The sequence below is a fragment of the Squalius cephalus genome (genome assembly GCF_949319135.1).
Source record: "Squalius cephalus genome assembly, chromosome: 4".
In the NCBI taxonomy this organism is placed as follows: Eukaryota; Metazoa; Chordata; class Actinopteri; order Cypriniformes; family Leuciscidae; genus Squalius; species Squalius cephalus.
The window spans coordinates 51948214-51971246 of NC_137125.1; the positions used below are offsets into that span (position 1 = coordinate 51948214).

Here is a 23033-nt window from a genome sequence, read left to right on the forward strand (position 1 = left end):
TGCTTTATTGGCAGCGCCACCCACATGTTGAACGAGTCACACCGCATCAGCACAGAAAACAAGATTTTTTTCAAATCTAAAATCAAAAATCGTGATACGAACCGAAACGTAGGTTTGGTCTATCGTTACAGCCCTAGTAAGATGAGAAAGCAGGAGTTTATGGTTGTAAAAAAACAATGGCTATCTGGACATCTTTGCCAAGCGCAAACCAGAAGTAGGCTAATCAATAAATTATCGGGGAGGGTCATGCCTTTTTTCACAATCATTTTGGAGGGTCATAGAAAAAATTATTGCTGGCGAAGGGAGGGTCATGTATTTTTTTACTACAGATCTCAAAACTCCTCCGGTAGCCCCTTAAATAAAAAACGAACAGTCCCTTAGGTACTAATATGTACACTTTTGCTACCAATATGTACCTCTGAGGGACTAATATGCACTCTTTAGGTACAAAGGTGTAACTTTTGAAAAGGTACCGCCATAGTGACAGCTTTTGTACCTTTTTTCTGAGAGTGCAGGCTGTAAAAAAAACGAGGAATGAAACAGTCTTTCCGCAAGTTGACTCAAATACTAGGCTAATATACAGAAGACGCACACAGTGTCATACACATAAATACAAAACACTGTGATGATAACACCCAAATGTACATAACTCATTTAAAACATAATTGTTTAAATAAAATATCATCAAATGTGAAGTCTCACAGGAAGAATTGTTGGAATGCAGCTTACAGTTTTTCCTTTGTAAAGTAGAAGATAATGGTTCATTTTTGCCTCAATGTCTGTAAATTTAACAGTAGGGGAGCGCGGGGCACAACCTAACGCGGGGCTAGTTGTAACACGCTTGTTTTAAATACTTCCGCACATGCTTGGATGACGAAACTCTGTGTATTTACTAGTTGCCATATCAACACTATATAGAGAAAAAAAATCCGCCAAAATTTTTATTTTTTTTGGAAGATATCCATAGACATTTATTAAACCATAGCAAAAGTAAATTTCTTAAGTTAATTTTTCATCTCTATTTTTTGTGTTTATTTAAAATAAGACAAATCTGATATTATTTTAATCTCCAATATGTTATTTAACAGTTGAGATAGTTATTTAATGCTTCGCTAACTAGCAGAAGACACTAGCAGGGTTTAAATCCCAGTTGTGCAGGCGGGGGCATGTTGTAACACTGCGTTACAATGTGCCCCTATTAGAAATATGCTATTATATTCTATACTTTTATTAATTTTATTGAGAAAACGTGAGAAAAGGGTGAATAAAGACTGAGAGTCAATGTTCAGAAATTACTAATTATTTATTTGTTTTGAACTATGTTGTATAGCTGTGTTTTGCTGTGTTCGTAGTCAAAACTCAAAAATGCGTTTATATTTAATTATTAAAAATTGCCATTATTTTATATGAAAAAGTTTTTTAATTGTATTTTATTTAGAAAATATTTTAGTTTGTTTTGTATATTTTTTTTATTAGCTCAGATAACATTTTAAGCTGTCATATGTCATGTTACAATGTGCCCCTCACATGTTACAATGTACCCCACCTATGGGGCATGTTGTCACATTTCACTTCCATTCTTTCGGGGTATATCAAGAAAAAAGTATATACTGTATTAATAAAAAACACATAATTGTAGTAGACATGTGGGAAATTAATGTGGGAAAAAATAAATACTCTGAACCATAAGTAGATTTACACAAACTGAGAAAGTCAAAAAGCGTTCCTTTGTGCCCCGCTCTCCCCTATTTTACTGTAAAATTACTTAATGTCCTATTAGACCTATTACAGTTTTTCGCCGTATATAGTAAAGGAACTTGCTGTAAACCAATTAACAGTCTTTTACTGTTTAAATAAAAAAAATTCTAGTGAACGCAATAGCATGATTTCTTTCAGTATTTCCAGATAAGAAATTGCGTTCTTGCAAAGAGTGTGTTTTAGTACTAATACAGCATAAGCAATAGTAACAGTGATACTAGTCTTAGTAACATTCACTATTAAACAAAGCTCATGTTTCGAATAAATCATCAGAGCTGCTTTGGGCCAGAAAACGTCCATTTTCTGTCTGATTTATTTTTGAAAGACTTGCATTGAAAGCGTGAAGCGAGCGCTTATGAGTAGCATCCATTTCTGCTGGAAAACAACAGACGAGGGGTGTTTAAAGATAATTAGGCTGGGCATATGGAAGATGAATGAATTCACGTTTCTGCCGGATGCGATAATGAAAGGAGGCGCTGTCGGATCTCTCCGACACTCCAGAAAGAGTTCTAGCACAAATGTGTCATTGCTTTCCTAAAGGGGAATAAATGCATGCAAGAACACATAAAATACATCCTGAAATAGTAACAGTCGCCTCTGCTCGGCTATTAATACTTCTCTGAAACAAAAGGTGCGATCTCGCTTTCAGAGATTTCGACTTGCGATGCGATCTGCACGCCACATTGGCGTATGAATTTTTCAGCTGTTTTCAGACGGCTTTTGTCGTCAGTTCTTATCTGGGTGCGTTGTCATCTTCTTTCTCTTTGGTTTTGGTCCTCACAAGGAGCCAAGGCTAGGGATTCAGCTGTTGCTATGGTGACCGCATTACGTAAGTTGTCATAGAGATATGCCGGGTAGACGAGGACAGGTGTGACAGCGTGGTGCCGTTGTTGCCAAAGCCGACTCGCGCAGGTTTGACCTTCTGATGTGTGTAAGCGCACACACACGTGACTTTCACACACTCTTACTGACCTGATGGTGTACGCAAAAGTTATGCTCTAGCGTTTTGGCCATCAGACAGACACATGGCGAGCTTAAGGCAACTTTCTCTCTCTCACACACACACACACACACACACACACACACACACACACACACACACACACACACACACACACACACACACACACACACACACACACACACACACACACACACACACACACACACACACACACACACACACACACACACACACACACACACACACGTAGCATTTACTTAGTATTAGCTGACTGACAACTGGAGGGTCATTGGTTGATTTAGTCTGTCATACGCATATTTCTAACATCATAAACATCACATATCCGGTCAAAATTCACCCGATTTCTTTCAGACGCTTTGGAAGCTGCTTTCTTCCATTAAAGCAGCGGATCCCAACCTTTTTCCTTAGGAACCCCTTATTTTACATTATGTTTCACAACCACAGATATAAAATGAATTATTATTATTATTATTATATATGAAAAACATAAAATATAAATATTTAAGTATTACAATTTTATAATTATATAGCCGATACATTATAACAAATTTATGCATATATTATATAATTTAATTATCAATAGTAGCCTATTACTATTATTATCTTAGAATATATTTCATAATAATAATAATAATTTTTTTATATATATATTTTATATATTATTATTATTATTATTATTCTTACTATGAAATATATTCTAAGATAATAATAATAGTAATACTATTGATAATTAAAGTATAATATATATATATATATATATATATATATATATATATATATATATATATATATATATATATATATATATATATATATATATATATATATATGTTTTTTATCATTATTATTTATTTTGGAATATATGTAAAACAAAATTTAAATATTTAAATATTAACAATATATAATAATATATAATAATTAGACAACTATAATATATACATTTATGCATATATTCATATATTAGATAATCTTAAATAAAAGTATTATTTTTACTTTTATATTTAATGAAATATAATTATTATTATAACAAAATGTATTTTTTTGAATATATTCAAAATGTATACTTTTTAAATATTTAAAATATATTATAATTTAATAATTATACATACAGTATATGTGATATAATACGTAAGATAGAATCGGTTCCTTTAAAATTGCCTGTTTGAATGACCAAAAGTAAGACGTGGAAAGTTTTTGAAAGCAGTTTGAACAAAAGAAATTACAAACGTCAAGATGAGTAAAAAGTTGGCTAAATCAGTGATGAACCATATTTAGTGTGAAAAACGGCTGCATCCCTCCAGTCATTTGCTCTAAAAAACGATCAAGGCACAAAGAACGCATGAGTAATAATGTATTGCGGTGGCACAATCTCTACAACCAGAAACCTGTTGTCTCCTCCCAGTCCTCACGGGCCACTACATCATGTGTGCGGCGTCACGGTTCCCGAGCTCTGGAGACCTGATGAATCATGAATGGTGGTGTTTTAGTCTGGGATTGGGGGTAATTTGGCTAAATGGATATAGATGGTACGGCCGCTCGGTCTCTGCTCCATTATTAAGAGAGTTCGGAGAGATGGATGGTGGGATGAGCGAGATGCCCGAGTGAAAATCTACCATCATTTTTTTCCCAGTCCGCTCCAGACGGGGTTCCTAATGGATGGGAGTGAGTGTGTGTGTGTATGTATGTGTGTGTGTGTGTGTCCCAGGTGAGCGCAGTGGTGCGTGAAGGGGAAAATGTGCTGAAGAAACATTATAGGGTGAATACAAATTGTTGGGTCATAGTGAAGCTAATAAGTGATGTAATAGAGAATACATAATATTTATTTTTTTAAACTTGAACTGAATTGAGCTGGATGATGACACTATTGTATTTTATAGAGCTGTTTCCACTGAACAATCTTGCTATATATATATAACTTGACTGCTAAAGTCACAAAGCAATAGTCATATGTTAAAAAAGTCTTATGAATCATAAAAGATCTATGTTTTTTTCCAACACAATGAAAGTCAATGGGGTCCAAAGTTCCAAGCGATCTTCTTTAATGGGTTAATTCAGTTTTTCTAATGATAAAGTATGTGTATGAGCTGTTTAATTCATAAATTTCATTAAAAAAAAAAAAAAAAATTAAAACTAATTAAAATTGAATCCATAAAATGATCTCATGATTGGAACCCCTAAAAGGTTCTATATATGAAGCGCCTGACGGAACTCTAAGGTTCCGAAATAGAACCTTTACTTCTTAAAGTGTTCAGAAGATAAGTGTCCTGTTCCTTTAAATGAGATCAGATTCATCTGTGGAACAACAAGGCAGACAGAAACACAGAAACACAGATCCGTCTGACAGAATGAGGAGAAGCGTGAAAGAACAGCAGGCCTTCTGATCAGACAGACAGATTCCCGGAGGCTTCGCTCGCTCAAGTTCTGAATCACCGATGCCCTTGCCCTGGCCTTCTGAATTTCACCCCCGTAATCAAACCACACGCACGCGCTCAAATCCCTCATGAGTGCAGGAGAGACTCCCAGAATAACACAGAGGAAATGAATCCACCCGAAGAGCCTCGCGAACCCTTTCATTGTTCCAAACCCACTCGCGGTCAGGGAGGAGCAGATGAGAAATGTTCACTTTACGATGCTTTCAGAGAGCGTGTTCATTAAAGAAATAACAGTTCTGCCATCATTTATTCACCCTCATAATGCTGCAAACTCATATGACATTCTTTCAACACAAAGGCAGAAAGAAAACGGACTAAAAGCATCACAAATTGTGACCCTGGACCACAAAACCAGTCACATGGGTCCATTTTTTTAAATTGGGATTTATACATCATATGAAATCTGAATAAATAAGCTTTCCATTGATGTATGGTTTGTTAGGATAGGACAATATTTGGTCGAGATACAACTATTTGATAACCTGGAATATGAGGGTGCAAGAAAATCTAAACATTGAGAAAATCGCCTTTAAAGTTGTGCATTTATGTTCACGATTATGGTGCATTCACTCACAAAAATAAATGTTTTATATATTTACAGTAGGAAATTTACAAAATATCTTCATGGAACATGATCTTTACTTAATATCCTAATAATTTTTGGCATAAAAGAAAAATGTATCATTTTGACCCATACAATGTATTGTTGGCTATCGCCACAGATACACCCGTGCAACTCAAGACTGGTTTTGTGATCCAGGGCCACAAATGTGGTCCATATGAGTAATGCACTATATTCTACGTCTTCTCAAGTTGAAAATTAAGACAAAGTTTTGCATTTTAACAGCATTTAACAGACCGACCTTGAGTCAGTAAATGAACATTTTTGGGTGAATTAGTAATTAAAAAGTCTACAATATACAGGTACTGTATGTCTAACATCCGTAAAGCATCAAAACATTTCAACATCCATCTTGGAAATCGCAAGAACAAGCGCTGCCATGAAACAGATCACATCAAAAACTGCTCTCTGACAACGAAATTAGCTTGTCAGATCACAGTTTAACAACACATTTCATAAACTACTGTACATCAATAAACCACATATACCAGGCATTATATATTTATCATATATAACTGAGATTTCCCACATTAACAATACATGGCTGTTTGGTATAAATAAATTAGACTGATTGGATACATTTACTGCTGTCAAATCCATTAATCACATCCAACATAAAAGTTTGTGTTTATATAATGGTGTGCATTACATTAATCGATGTGATTAATTGATGTGACAGCACTAGGTACAATATAATATAAATGCCAAATTATCTCCTCTAAAAATATATTATTATATATATTATATATTATATATATATATTTAATATATTATATCTCTTTATATCTTTTTTTCTACATCACAGACACTTACCACGTCCTAGAAGCCCGCTGAAAAGCGACTACTTCACAATAAAACATATAGATAAAAAAAAAAAAAAATATATATATATATATATATATATATATATATATATATATATATATATATATAAAATATATATTTTAGACAGATTGGCCGCTTTAAAATATACAGTTGTATAGCACTAAGTAACACACAATATCCAACCCATCATAGTTTTCTTCTAAACATCACTGGTCCCCCAGTTTGTGTGTAATTTCACATAACACGTGAAAGTGGCAGAAAACAGGCAGCACTGAGCAGCAGCAGGTGTGTGTAACATGCTGAGAAAGAGCGAGCGGCCGTATGTACGTGTGTGTGTGTGTGTTAGAGAGAGAGAGAGAGAGAGAGACGGCAGCTATTTCTGTCTGCAAAATGACTCTCCAACCCAGACCGCTGACAGCCCTCCGTCAACACATTCATATCGGCACTCAAGAGGTCAGGAGAGCAGATCCATGAAACACCTTCACAGGTGGAGCGGAGTCAAACGAATGGCCTTTAGAAACCTGATCACGTCATTTACAGTGTGTGTGTGTGTGTGTGTACAGGAGGATGAAGGAAGCGTGCCAGCGGGAGAGAGAGACAGATAAATGATAAATCAATGTGCTCTCATTCTGTCACTTAAAGCAAAGTTATCTGGGAAAAAAGAAATCATTTATTTCATCCTAACAAAATAATCTTTGAGTCTGTAATTCAAACAGCACACATACAGAAGAAGATATAGCACCAGTGTCAGCTTTTACATGCTATTCAAGATTCAAGATATATTTATGCATTCACTGTGAAGTTTTTTTCAGAGGAACCATCATTTCAACCGAACAGTAAAAAAAAAAAAAAAAAAAAAAACAGTATTTAATTTAAGCGAAATGTCGAAAAACTATTTAAATAAACAAAATGAATAATATTAATGAATTATTTACATACATATGATTTTGCAAAGTTGTAAATGAAATATTGTTTTACAAGAGTCTTTCTACTTCAAAATTTCACATTTAATGCCTTTAATTGTTTAATGCCTTTAATTACATTTATTTGCCTTTTCTTTGTAATTATTTGTGAAATTTACTAGAAATTTCTGAGTGAAGATTGTTTCAAAGGACAGACAGACAGACAGACAGACAGACAGACAGACAGACAGACAGACAGACAGATAGATAGACAGATAGACAGATAGATAGACAGACAGATAGATACAGACAGACAGTTAGAGACAGACAGACAGTTAGATAGAGACAGACAGACAGACAGATAGATAGAGACAGACAGACAGACAGATAGATAGATACAGACAGACAGACAGACAGAGAGACAGACAGAGAGACAGACAGACAGACAGACAGACAGACAGACAGTTAGATGGAGACAGACAGACAGACAGACAGACAGACAGACAGACAGACAGATAGACAGATAGACAGATAGACAGATAGATAGATAAGACAGATAGATAGATAGATAGATAGATAGATAGATAGATAGATACAGACAGACGGACAGACAGACAGACAGACAGACAGACAGATCTGACGATGACAAAAAAAAAACACTGAATCGATTTATTGAATAGAACAATTTGATTCACAGAAATGAATCAACCTCACAAACAAACTTTGTAATTCCTGCATAACGCTCTCATCCTCACAAGTTGAAATAGAATCATGAAACTATTCAGTCTTTAGGAAACTTATTGGCCAAATAAATCATCATGATATTTACGATGCTTTTTTAGTTTTAGTTCGCCAGCGAACTCATCACAAACATATGTAATATCTCACCCAGGCCTCATTAGAAGGAGCTATAAAGTCACAGTGCTAGACAAAAATATGATATTTACACTGTGTCTATTATTAGCCTGTTATTAGTTTAGAGGCGAGACGCAGTGTCAGAGTAATGCAGTGAGGTTAGCAGGTTTATAAGGGGAAATGAGAACAGTATTTTAGAAACACTTAAGACGTGTTAATGTTTCCCAGGGTAATAGCAGCTCTCAGTTATTATGCCGTACAGAAACTGACGGACGGCCTCCATGCTGACCTCAAATGATGAGAGAAACTTAGAAACAAATCTTCATGATAATGATTTTTGTGTTGATTTGAAAATTAAGCAACATTGTGAATGATTTTAGTGCACTTTTTTTTTTTAGCTATTAATCTCCCTGAAGAGTGTGTAATTAGATTATATTGGTCCATATAAATGAGAATGATTAAATATTCTCGCTTGGGTTAATTTGAGTGCAAATCATAATTTGAATATTTTTAATTACATTTATACTCTAATTTAAATCTGTATAGTTGAAATGATGGATCTGGAGGAAAAAAAAAAAAAAAAAAAAAAAGTGCTGTGCTGAAGAACCTAATTTGGTGTCCTGGGTCAAAAATAATTGCTGGTAAATCTCTCGTTATGCTATATTATCATTGCATATTAGATTCAATCTTTGTGTCATTTTGTTTTCTTTCAGTATAGCACAGGTTTTGAGTTTTTGGAGGGGATTAATCGTAGGCCTCATTGATCTGAGCTCATCCACCTCAGTGTTTAAGTAAAAAAGGATTGAATAAAAAGATTGAATCCAATATAGCATAATGTGAGATTTGTTCGATATTTTTTGTAGGCCTGTCATTTTTGACTGAGAACACCACTAGTGCAATACGTTTTTATATATCCCAGCATTATACCCTGTGAGAGCAAAGTCAGTAAGTTTTAGTCCAATGTGATAACATTAACTTGCGTTTTTGGGAAAAAGAAAATCCTCTCCAGGTCAAAATGACCGGAACACAACATGAGAGGTAAAGTCAGTTCAGATCAAATATACAGAGATACCAAAATACATATCAAATATCAAGAGCTAAAAAACATGAAACCAGCTTTAGCATCAAAGCTCTCCTAGTAAACAGAAATGTAAACTGATCTTACTGGATTACATAGAGTAAATAAACATCGATAAAGTGATACTGAATCTCTGTAAGAAACCCAGCAAGCGTTTGAAATGGATCTTCACAAGCGTCTGATATGAAACACTCAAATTGAGTTTGACGTAAGCATTAAAAATACATATGCTGTACATAAATATAGGTACACACACACACACACACACACACACACACACACACACACACACATAGCCAAAAGTGATATCTGGATGGGATATTTCTTTTTAATGACCCAACAAGTTTGATTAAACCATCTAATTATGAGGAAAAATATTTCATTTTTTATTAAATATGAGGGAAGTACAAAACACTAGTTAACTTGGTTAAGGCATTTACCTGAAAACCCATTTACAGGAAAAAGCATAACATAATCCTATTTCGTTGGTTCTGGCATGTGTTCATAATTTCTTTCTGAAAGCCTGGCAAAAAAAAAAAAGATGTCCATACAGTCTGGCATGTTTAATTGCGTTATCATCACAAATAAATCAATTGACTCCAAGCACAACTACGCAATCTTCTTACAAAGTCTAACAAATGTTTAATAATATTTAAATAAAGGACGAATATTCTCATTACTTTTGGCCACTACAATAGTATTTTTCATTTGTATTTAAGTACATTGTACAGACAATGCATTACAGGATTGCTTTCTCTGTGAAGGATAAACATTTTTACCAAAAACAAGCTACAAAATCACAAGACAAATCAATGTTGTACTCGTGCTGTGCTTGTAGGTTTCAGAACAGATCTTGAATGTGAATAAGTCAGTCAGTTCCACACATAAAAACTACAATGACCCAGATCTCGAATGTATTATTTGAGGTATCAGTGCACAAACTGAATCTACACGACTTGTACGGTCTATGAGAGTGTGACGGAGAGGTGCAACGACAAATCTCACTGTCTTACAGATGGAAACAGAGCAGGCCAACACACCCACAGCGAGCGAGAGAGAGAGAGAGAGAGAGAGAGAGAGAGAGAGAGAGCGCAGTCTAGACTCATTATTACTCAACTGCACTTATGCATGCAGCTCTACTATACGTTCATTTCCTCGGCAAATGACTGTAATTATTATTATTACTCAACAGCAGTGAGTTGAAAATGTCATCTGATATGCAGCGCTGAAAAGCTTCACGTTAAACCATATAGAAAAGATCATCATAATCATACTGTTGACTGTAAAGGTCTCTTGCTGTTTATAAAAAGTTGCATAATATAAGATTTAAAGGGGCTAATGTGACGAGACTAATGTTTACAAAGCTTCCTCAACGGTTTACTGAATCATCTTGTTTCCTAAACCATCTTGGTAATGAGCTCATTAATATATGACCACCCTCATTTGCATATCCACAGTCACCCTGGCCAGCTCAGCCAATCACAACTGAGCTCATTTACATACTTAAAGGTACAGTAGTAGTTAAAAACAGCTCCACAGTGTAAACAATTATGTCTCTAAATTGTAAATGAAAGAGTATGCTCTACAAGATTTTTTATTTTAGTTTTTCTACTAATTCAATGTGTTACTTGCTATTTCTTTGCAAATATTGGTCAAATTTACTAGCAATTTCAGAGTGAAAATTGTTTCCAAGTAAATCCTAAACCATTTATTTTTTAATGAACTTCGGAAACAACTTTCCTTTTCAGCTGAAGTCGCCAATCTCTTTCAGCCGCTCAACTCAAACCATTCACATGAAGAGACATTTTTCATTATCCGATCAATTCCACAAAGTATGAAGTTTCGAGAGAAAAAAAAAAAAATTCACTCTGAAATTACCAGTAAATTTTTACAAATTACAAAGAAACAAGTAACACTAAAATAAACATGAAATTCTGAAATAGAAAAACTAGTGTTTTATTGTCAAACGTTTGCCAATAATCTTCGTTTTATTTGAGAAATCGTTTGTTTACAGTGTGTTTAACTCACTGGTTGCAAATTCCATTTACGACAACAGCAAGTGCTCAGATTTATCTTGATTTCACAAACTCAATCTAGTTCAACTGTGTGTCTTAATTTAGTCTGACAGTAATAGATGCACTAGAGAGTGAGACGGGCTTTCTCTCGTGGCTTTCGAGAGCCATTCAGACGAGGAGATCGTTCCCGCTCGGCTGAAGTGACTCCTAATAGTTAAACCTGGACTAGCTGCCCGGCTCAACTCAACTCAACTCAACTCAACTCAACAGGATAATTGCGGCTGCCGGCGTACAGTAGCACAGTGAAGAGGCCTTCACTTAATGGAGTGTATTTACACACCAACAGAGAGTGAAGAGCCTTAAATGTCAGCGCTTAACACCGCCGCTACATGTAAACTGAACCGTATGAGTTAGAGGTGTGACAGCTTGAGCGTAAAAACCATTTAACCTTGCACTGCACAAGCTAATATTTTTACAATTACGCTCTCCGAGTGACACCAAGTAAAGTTTCACGTTCATAAAAGGAGCAGGACACTGGAGACGGTCTGATCAGCGTCTTGAAGGTGAATGTTTTGTGGAGGAATGTGAAATAGAAATCCGATTGCTGTGGTTTCACAGCTTTCTGGGAGAAAGACGAGCCGTTTACAGGCAAAGCTGCATCGATTCTGCATCTGATGGAAAAGGACACGCGGGTCAATCGGATAAGACGTCGAGCTCCCGGTGACTGGATCGGTTTTGTCCAAGTTTGGAGTTTCAAGACGCCGAGGAAGAAACGTTATGATCCAGAAGCCAGCAGAGAGGACACACACAGTCCGAAAACATGAGAAAGAAAAGGAAAAAAAGGAGAAACAGAACAGGACAGAAGAGGAAACAAGGGAGAAAAGATGAAAGGTAACCTCTGTAACACTTTAGAATACAGTTCCGTCATTAATGAATAAGAACACAGGAACAAACGAGTAATGCAATATTAACACTCTAGTAACAACTATTAACTAACAAGAAACAAATTAGTAAGTAACAGCACTTGTTGAATGAGGTAGTTACTACTATATACAGGTTCAAAATTAACAATGTGAAGAGTTCAGATGCAAAAGCCTCTAAGTGCCATCTGAAATTTTCTTCTAGAATGATCATTTTTATCAAGCTTGTATATTTAAGTTCAGTAATTCACTTAAATGACATTTCATAGGTAATTTGCATTGGCATTTAAGTGAAATTACTTAACTTAAATATACGAGCTTGATAAAAGTGATCATTCTAGAAGAAAATTTCAGATGCCACTTAGAGGCTTTTGCATCTGAACTCTTCATGTATAATAAGTAAAAAATAATTAAATACGGTAATGGCGACCCATAGTAATGACTCAAGTATTACCAAAGGAATAACTAATTATTATATTGGTATTGTAAAGTGAACATCATGATAACTACCTAATATTGTAAGTCATTGTAAGCTTTTGAGGTTAAGGTGTTGATGGATTTGGTAACACTTGAGTCATTAGTGTGTTCCCATGATCTTCACTTATGAATACTACTATCTACTAACCAAATAATTAGTAGTTCCTTTAGAAGGATGTGGTAACACTTGAGTCATTACTATCCAAAACCTTACAAAAACTTACTGACAATCAGAGCTACCAGAGAAAAACAGAAGAGAGATTGACAATAATCCATATTTAAAAAAAGAATGATGAGAAAAGGCCAATGAGAGACATGGAGACACTGGAGTGTGAGTTTCACATCCCTATTGAGTTTTGAGTCGGGCACAAGCTGCCCTTGAACTAAACACAGTGTGTGTGTGTGTGTGCGCTTGATGAAGACAGTATCCCATTTTAGCTTCAAACTAACTATTTGTACACCTGAAGTAAAGCACACGCTCTTTCCTGCTCGAAGTCTTTCTTGTACCCGTTATTGCTGCAAAGGTATGAGAATGACCTCTCTATAACCTCCCATGAGCATGATGTAGCGCTCTATTTTTACTCCTTATTTGAAGAATAAACTAAAGCAGAAGTTACATGCATGTGTGAGAAGAGTTGACAATGACAACAGGCAAAGAGGACATGTTTAAAGATGAAAGATGTCGGGATGAGAAAGTTTGTACAGTATTCGATCTCATCCGAACAGATGGAAATGTAGACATCAGAAAAACGTCTCGATCCCCCCAAAAAAAGAAAAGTTGACAGCATGTGGTCCGTACAGGGATATCTGACAAGAGAATGCGTCCATTGAAAACGGCTAATGATTCATTATTTATGAAGTGTGATAGTGGTTTATATAAGTGCGAGAGTAGAAATGTCAACGTAGAGTTTTTGCCACACCATATTTGCATGGATTGTGGAGGGTTTACTAATGTATATACTATACACAAAGACACATGGAGTAGGTTAATGCAAACATGCTGTATAGAGCGTGCAAATAATCATTATCATAGTTATTTCAGCTGAATGCCAACAAAATTGCTCGAACCGTGATAATATTTTGCACTCGTTCCTACCTCATTCTTTCAAAACATTAAACACTATTAAACACTCACGCGCTGAAATGCTGTCAAAGCACGTCTTGAAAGTTTTCCTCCATTAGTTAAAGATCAGTAGAGCGGCTTCGCTTTCAGTGTCATCTAAAGAGAAACGTAGGCGAAGTGTGTCTTGATGCTTTTTGCGACAGGTTGGAGTGTGTGTATGTGTGTGTGTGTGTACACACAACATCTGTACAAAAGTTTTGATTTGCTATTTAATCAGCGATTAGTGAGAGCAGTGTGTGTGTGTGTGTGTGTGTGTGTGTGTGTGTGTGTGTGTGTGTGTGTGTGAAATTGGCCTCGGTGGTCTGAATGGCTTCATTAAGCCTGTGTTACTCTCTCCAGCGGGGCGTTTGAAGCCGTGGACCGGCTCAGCGGAGGACTTGAAAGCAGTTTGTGCAGATACGGGAAAAAGCCTATGCAATTATCACAGCACAAAAGACAGTCCTGGCCGAAATGAGCACACTAATGCATGTGTGTGAGATTCAAACGAGCTGAACATGAAAGCCAAACCCACTCTCGTCCACAGCACACAAAACCAAAACATCGGCGTCGAGCGACAGCTTGTTTAACATGGCACCCTGCATTCGGTTTAATTTCTCCACACATCTTTCTCTCTCGCATTTTACACCAACAGTGGCTCGCAGTGTCCTCCCGTCAGCAGCGAGAAAGACAGATCTGTAATTACTGTCTCGCACTAAAATGACACACAGAGCCTATAAACGGTGCACTTCAAGGAAGATGCTAATGTTGGACTTTGGACTAAAAACACTGGTCAATATGTCGCACATGCATGTTTGTCTCAGTGCATGAACACAAGCACTATGCAATCAGAAAGCAGCCACAGGCAACTGATACTAATTTAAATGCAACAAGTGTGACAGTAATGATAGTAAACAATGACAGATTTGAAAAAGCAGCACTTTCGTTGAGATGCATGGAGATGTTTTGGAGGGTGAACATGATTGAAATGCCTTCACGTCCAATTTTGTCATTTACTCTCATGTCATTCCTTACTTCTGTTGAATACAAAAGAGGATATTGTCAGTGTTTTGTCAAAGTCAATGGGATTCAGTGATGTTTGGACACCAAAGATCCTCAAAATATCTTCTTTTGTGTTGATATCTTCATCATTTTTGGAGAACTGTTCCTTTAAGACACACTACATATTCTTGTTAGTTATTCAGACGTGCATCATATTATGGTCAAATTTAGAGACATATTTTAGATTACACAAGAACTTCATCATCATTATCATCAACTCCAAAACATTAAATTTTGGAACCTTATTTTTGGGTGAACTGTTCCTTTAAGACTCACGCTACATTTCATCATTAATTATTATGTTTAACTCAGACATGCATCACATTATGGCACAAAAACGGGTAGCAAATGCTGTTCATGCTTAAAAAAAAAAACTGAGCTAAGCAACAATTTACAGACATATTTTAGATGCACAATGATATAATCATCATCAACAACAACTCAAGGATTGTTCTTAATGTCATCATTGTTCTTCAAAATAAGTTTTGGAGCCTTATTTGTGGGTGAAATGTTCCTTAAAAGATCCATGTTTCATTACTGTAATCGAACAACACGGACACTAACATCCCACGAAAAAACGCCCACTGCCTCAGCACACGCTAAACTCAACGAGATAATCAGCACTCAGCGAGTGATCTAAAGAAAATGACTGACAACAAAGTTTCAGCTGCCGGCATCAGCATTCGGCTCATCTGTGCCCACATAAACACACATAATCTGTATGACCGTGTTATTTTTCCCAGTGCATGAATCATCCACACAAACAATATGTCACACACGCACTCATTTCAAACAGTGCCAGAGGATACGAGCAGACGCACACTGTGTTTAAAGGCAGGTTTGTGCTTGACTGAATTCCTGAAATCAATCGCTGCTCTGAATGAACATGGGCGGCCGATGAGCGATAAGGTCACCATGGAAACGGTCTCGGCGCAGCATCTTCAGACGTGCGCCAGTGTTAACCTCTTAAGTGGCAACGGCACGCTCGGCATCAAAACACACACACGTCAACATGATCACAGCCTCCGCTACATTAACAGATGTATTAAAAGAGGCAGAAGACATCATGGGAGCACAATGATGCAAACTAGAAACTGCGAGGTGAATTCTGGGAAATGTGTCCTGCTAATAACTGGTCTCTGTTATTTGCACATATTTAAACGCTCATTGAGAACAAAGCACAAGAATCTTAAAGGGATAGTTCACCCAAAAATGAAAATTCTGTCATTAATTACTCACGCTCGTGTCGTTCCAAACCTGTAAGACTTTCGTTCATCTTCGGAACACAAATAAAGATCTTTTTTGATGAAATCTGAGAGCTTTCTGTCCCTCCATTGACAGCGACGCAACTACCACTTTGACGCTTCAAAACGTTTATAAAGAGATTGTAAAACTAATCCCTATGAATTGAGCGTTTCAGTCCAAATTTTCTGAAGAGACGCGATTGCTTTATATGATGAACAGATTTAATTTAGGCTTAAGTTTTATTCACATATAAACATTAATCAGCGAACATGAACAAAAGCTCATCCGAAACTGCTTGAAGCGTGAAAACCTCTTGCGAAAACTCAAACGTGAATGAACCTCATTGGTTCACGCAGAAGCTCAAACGTGCTGCGTAACACGCGAGAATGAGTAGTTTAAGTGTTTTCAAATTTGGATGAAGAATCCCTTTATTCTTAGTCAGTTTGTCAAGGTCACGGTTACTTCTCATTAAAAATTGAGAGCGCAGACAAAGCCTGAAATTACATGTCTACAGAAACAATTAATTATTGATTTGATCAACAGCTCTGATGAGCACCTCGCCTCCTTCTTTGGTCCATCTCTGCAAAATTCAATCACGACCAATTAACCCATTTCCACAGACCAAATCAAGTTAAACTCCCAGTTTACAACCAAACTTCCAATTTGACAGCCAATAATATCATGAAAATGCCATAGGTTGACCATTAATGTGAACATCAGTCTAAAACAATTTCTCTCATTGTAATCCTTTGAAATAAATTGACCTTGTTTCCCTAAATGAAGAAAACTTTCAATTAAACAACTGATATAAGGTAAAAACAGGAAAAATTATAGGATTTTAAACTAAAACACTAGATGCATTACCGTGCATATAATCAGAGCAAAATAAGTTAAGACATTTACTCAGAAAACAAAGCAGGAAAGAAAAAGATCTTTAAAACTGTGTCTGCCTGATCTCTGCAGTGCATCTGAATTTGCCTGCAATAATCTCAATAATTAATATTTTTCTTTCCCGCTGACGTTACCAGCCTCCTCCAACTCATCGTTTAATTAAAGACTATTTCAAATGTCGACTAACGAAAGAAAAAGAAGCTCCGTTATGGTTCTGGGTTGTGTCATGAAAGTGTGGGAGGGCTGTGATTATTTTCTCTCCCTTAATCAGGCCAAATTTAACCAAGAGTGTTTTAACAGAGGATAAAATGCCTGCACTTGAGAAGTTTTACGTCCTGGACAATCTAATGCTGAGATTTAAAGGACGCGCTTTCATCACAGATATGTGACTGACACCTGTTACCAATGTAAATCTGGAGATTACGCGCGTTCAAATGTATAGGCACGGGCGCTTAAAAACACAAATCTTCACGCATGCATGCATGGTCTGTGATTTGTTTGCTTTGTCTAGATTTGAGAGTTATTAATATGTGACACCTGCCTCTCCAATGCGTGTATCAGACCATTACGCACACCATTACGATTCATGCATGAGAGCTTACGAGCACGAGTTGTGATGTCTTTACTAAGTTTGTTGGAATTGTAACAGGTTTTAAACAGTTTTAGGTGACCAGCACACGCTCTCGTCCCTATCCTGACACGTTTCCAGCACACATTACGCACATGTTTAGAAGCATGCATGAGAACTTAAACGCAAAACAGACTTATATTCACGCATGCCTGAGTTTAGACGTTGTTTGGATGTTCTATTTAAGCACTGGAAGAGAGTCGCGCGCGCGCGCAACCGTTTGGAGACTCCGCGCTGCATGCGCTCTTACCCGGGCGGCTCTAGAGGAGTACGGGTCCTCGAACAGGTTCCAGATGACCGGCTGCCACTTCCTCCACCTGCTGACGGTGCCGTCTGCGGACACCACATCCTCGATGCCCAGTCGCTTGCCGTACTCGTCGTCCTCGTCGTTGTCCACGTTCATCTCGAACACATCCAGCGCCTCTTCAGCATCCCGGTGCTGTCGGTAGGTCATCCAGCAGCACGGCTCCACGTCCGTCTCATCGATGCCCCAGAAGGACAGCTCCTCCTCGAACAGCGGTCCGCACACGTCCGCCGGGCAGTGCAGCTTCCCGGTCCGGTAGTAGTTGAGCACGTAGGCGAAGACACCCGGGTGCCGGTCGAAGAAGTACTCGTTGCTGCGCGCGTTGTACTCGATGAACCCCGGGACTTGTTGCAGCTGGTCCAAAACCGACTCGAGGTCCGACTCGGAGGCGAGCAGGGCCAGACGCGTGCCCGGCAGGGTCTTCAACGTGGTCCGGTAAGTTTCGTGCCTCGTGCCCCCGACGTTGAGGATTACCCTCTCGTGCTCGTCGAACTTGCCCATCTCTCAGAGTGAGACATGACGCGAGGGGAGTAACGTTACTCTACGATGCTGTGGCGATGCTTGAGTACTCCAATAGTTCACGAACAGCCTCATTGAACTGAAGTGTCGAACCGAAGGCTTCGCTTTATTCCTGGCGCGCGAGAGGAGAACTCACTCACGCTCCCGAGCGCGTCTCTGAGGGGAGTGAGCGCGCGCCTCCGACCAGCCCTGAGCGCGCAGACAGGTGAAAGACACGGCGCGAGAGCTCTTCCTTCTATCGACCTATCATCACCTGAGAGCAACAATCTCTCTCTCTCTCTCTCTCTCTCTCTCTCTCTCTCTCTCTCTCTCTCTCTCTCTCTCTCTCTCTCTCTCTCCTCTCCCTCTCTCTCTCAAGGACACACCCTTTCTCTTCAGTGGCATTCGGCATAAATATAGCCTATTCATATAAATATGATGTCATATGATGGTTGTCACACCAGCTCGAGATGTTCAAATTAGATTCTGAATATTTTTAACACTTTACAGGCTTGAATGAGTTCATCTTACTTTACCGCATTTATTGTCACATACAAATGTATTCAATTAAAGTTTATTAATGTACCTGTACTTTCATTGACGGAATATTTTAATAAAATACATTTTCTTCATGTAAGCAACAAAGTAACCTTAACTATTTGTTTACCATAAAAATCTGTGAACGCGTGTCGTGAACATTAGGGGCATTGCATATAGGCTACTATTAAAAAAGTAGATGTACTCTAAGTGAGTAATACTGGAAAGTAGAAGCATCCATTTAACAATTTAAAGGTGGATGGTGTTTTCTAAAGTGTGCAAAACAGAGTTTCCGTTCTCTAGGGCAGAGAGCGAATCGCCGCTGGACTGAGCCTAATGGAGTGATTCATCATCTCTGACTCACATGCACTCATTACAGTATCCACTGGTCTTTCCCACAAACAGAGAATAGCCACTGATTCTCTCACAAGCGAGAGCTGTGTCCTACCGGTTGCAGATTTTAAAAGTTTGTATATTCAAACCCCAAAATTATTTATTTGTGGATAGATGGGTGGATGGTCGGGTGGATGGACGGACGGACGGATGGATGGAGGGGCGGATGAATGGATGAATGGAAGGATGGATGATCAGGCGATGCGCTGGATGGATGGATGGGCGGGTAGATGGATGGATGGATGGATGGGCAGGTGGATGGATGGATGGATGGGCGGATGAATGGGCGGATGAATGGGTGGATGGGCGGATGAATGGGCGGATGAATGGGTGGATGGACGGACGGACGGATGGATGAATGGAGGGGCGGATGAATGGAAGGATGTTTGATCGGGTGGATGGATGGATGGATGGATGGTCGGGTGGATGGATGGATGGATGGGCGGGTAGATGGATGAATGATGGATGGATGGGCGGATGAATGGGCGGGTGGATGGGCGGATGAATGGGCGGATGAATGGGTGGATGGACGGACGGACGGATGGATGAATGGAGGGGCGGATGAATGGAAGGATGTTTGATCGGGTGGATGGATGGATGGATGGATGGATGGTCGGGTGGATGGATGGATGGATGGGCGGGTAGATGGATGAATGATGGATGGATGGGCAGGTGGATGATGGATGGATGGATGGGCGGATGAATGGATGGATGGATGGATGGGCGGGTGGATGATGGATGGATGGATGGGCGGATGAATGGGTGGATGGATGGGTGGATGGATGAATGGGTGGATGGATGAATGAATGGGTGGATGGATGGATGGATGGATGGATGGATGGGAGGGCAAGACATTTGGATGGATGGAAAGATGGACCAAGACAGACGAATGGACGGACGGACGAAGGGATGGATGGGCTAGACCTCTGGATGAATGGATTTAACTTTTCTTTACTATTTATTCTTTCATTTATTTTTATATTTATTTATGCATTCATTTATTTTCATATTAATTTCTCACATGTATTTATTTCCATATTTATTTATTTATTTATTTTTACTTTTCCATGTGCAACATGGAAATAAGAGAAACTCTCATTTATTTATTTATTATTAATTTCCGCAGGTTTTGGGCCTCCATATACTGCTGGTTTTTGGCCTTAGTCTCAAAACTGTTTCTCATCTTTCAATTTCTACGAAAACATTCACACAGTGTGTAAAAACAGACCGGCTTCAGCTGTGCCACAAACCCCAGAGCAAAGATAGCAGCAGTCACACTGAGAAGAACATGTTTGCATGTCTAAAGACACATGCATTCTGACACACCAGAGTCTTAATCCTGTTTGCAAATACAGAATTAAAAATAGTATCAAGACTGGTTTGACATTGATAATTCATAAAGCCACAGGGAGGCTGAAATCTTAAAACTACCTTAATCCCACATTTCTTTGCAACTTCAGAAGTCATATACAACACTGCTTCATATTTTTTTCCTCTAATGCATAACAGAGCTAAAATTAACGTGTCGTGAGCTGGTTTGGCAACACAAACGAATGTGGAAGCTTCCTCTGAGAATAAAACTGAACTGAACACTTTCCCTATGGACATTTTATATTTTGTGCATAGTTTATATAGGTCTTGGAACTGGGTACTGAACCTGAAATAAACAGGAAAGAAAGTTGCTTGTCTTATAAAACACTACAAATAATGAGTAGTTTCACTGTACAGTCCACAGCAAAATGATACCAAGGTGCATAAGCTTTTCTTTTCAGAAGTCCACAAATGCATCATATTTTGGTTACTGATGCACCGCTCGGTTTTGGCGCAGAGCTCACATATCCCAAACTGACCTTGATTTAGCTGTAGGTTAGTCATGCGATACATCCTCCTACTACTGTCTGTGGCTATTTTAGACTGTAGGTCTAGATCTTGATGATCGCGGGTCTGTTCTGATGGCTTCTGGATAAAAGGAAAAAACAATGATGCACAATTTTGTTCATTTTAGACCGAAGAATTTTATGCTGTGACATTTTTAAATGTTTCATTTCATCGGAATTTTACGAAACTTGCTATTTAAAACCACACAAAACAATATGAACATGATTGGAAAAGGTCAAACTCATTATCTTCGGGTCAAAAACGACCAGCATAGGAAATTAATGAGAAATCTGAAGATATAGAGCATTTTTGGGGGGGTACAATAAAAAAAAAAAAAAAAAACAGCGCAGATGAAGTACCTAATAAAAGAGATGATGTCTGAAAATACTATTATAAACAATATATAGACACACTCCCTGGCCATTTCAGAACTGCCGCTCACTGGATATTTTCTCTTTTTCAGATCATCCTCTGTAATCCCTAAAGATGATTGTGCGTGATTCGTGAAAATCCCAGTAGATCAGCAGTTTCTAAAATACTCAGACCAGCCCGTTTGTCACCAACAACCATGCCATGTTCAGTCACTTAAAGGAGAACTCCGGTCAATTTTAACATTGAGCTCATTTTTTTGTACATTTGGAGTGCTGTCAGTACAGAGAACAACGACAAAAATCGGTGTTGCCTACACCGTGTTATCCTCTTTTTAAAATTTGCACCCTGTTGACTTCAATGGGGCAAGTTTTAAACCTGCTTTTAGCCTCTTAACATCCTTGATGTGTCATTACAAGTGCACAGCCATGTGAGTGATTCCTTCAGAGTGAACGCGGGTCAATCTGACTGCAGTAGATGTGAAAGATATGGATAAAAATTATATTTATTTAGCCAGCGCTCATACCTGTATTTACATCCTGTTTTCGGTCAAAGTCCATAGTAATCGATTGTCGAGTTCACGCGCATGATCATAGGTACTAAACCAATGCGCGTGAACTCGACAATCGATTATTATGGACTTTGACCGAAAACAGGATGTAAATACAGGTATGTGCGCTGGCTGAAATAACATCACTTTTATTCATATCTTTCACATCTACTGCAGTCAGATTCACCGCGTGTTGACTCTGAAGGAATTTTGCTGCCATGTGATTGGCTGATTAGATATATTTGCATTAACAAGCAGCTGAAAGGTGGCCAATGTGTGTGTATACGTGTGTGTGTGTGTGTGTGTGTGTGTGTGTGTGTGTGTGTGTGTGTGTGTATACTACACATGTCCCTTCATCCCACCAGATGACAATACCTAAATATTAAATAATAAAACATTAAAGAATAAATATTATTGAAACAAAACACATTAGCCTACATTTATTTTACTCATTTAAAAATGTGTTGTGCTGGTGTTTATTATTGCACTTTGTATTAAATTTCTGGGTTTATTAGTCTCTAAATTAACAGCTTGTGTTCTTTTATTTTTCTGCAGAAACAGTTTTAGGTCTTCTTTCATATTCACTCCATGTTTTCAGACACACCTGTTCATTAATGCAAGTATCTAATCAATTGTTGACCTTTAAAGAACGATGATACAGAGTTTGCTCACCATTCTCTGTCTCCTGAAGCAAAACCAGCTGAGAAATT

General features: G+C 38.0%; 1 protein-coding gene across 5 annotated transcripts in view; it reads right to left on the reverse strand.

The window, feature by feature from the left end:
- kcnc2 (potassium voltage-gated channel, Shaw-related subfamily, member 2) overlaps positions 1 to 18964 on the reverse strand; it is a 70875-nt gene extending 51911 nt beyond the window's left edge. For 2 of the 5 annotated variants that reach the window (XM_079869945.1, XM_079869946.1), the window contains exon 1: positions 18045 to 18877. In XM_079869945.1, coding sequence (XP_079726071.1) covers positions 18045 to 18599 — 555 coding nt within the window. In that variant the 5' untranslated portion in view covers positions 18600 to 18877. Of the gene's footprint in view, positions 1 to 18044 lie in introns of all 5 variants that reach the window. The other 3 variants (XM_079869947.1, XM_079869949.1, XM_079869948.1) reach the window with 3 other exon arrangements.
- Positions 18965 to 23033: the final 4069 nt, after the last annotated feature.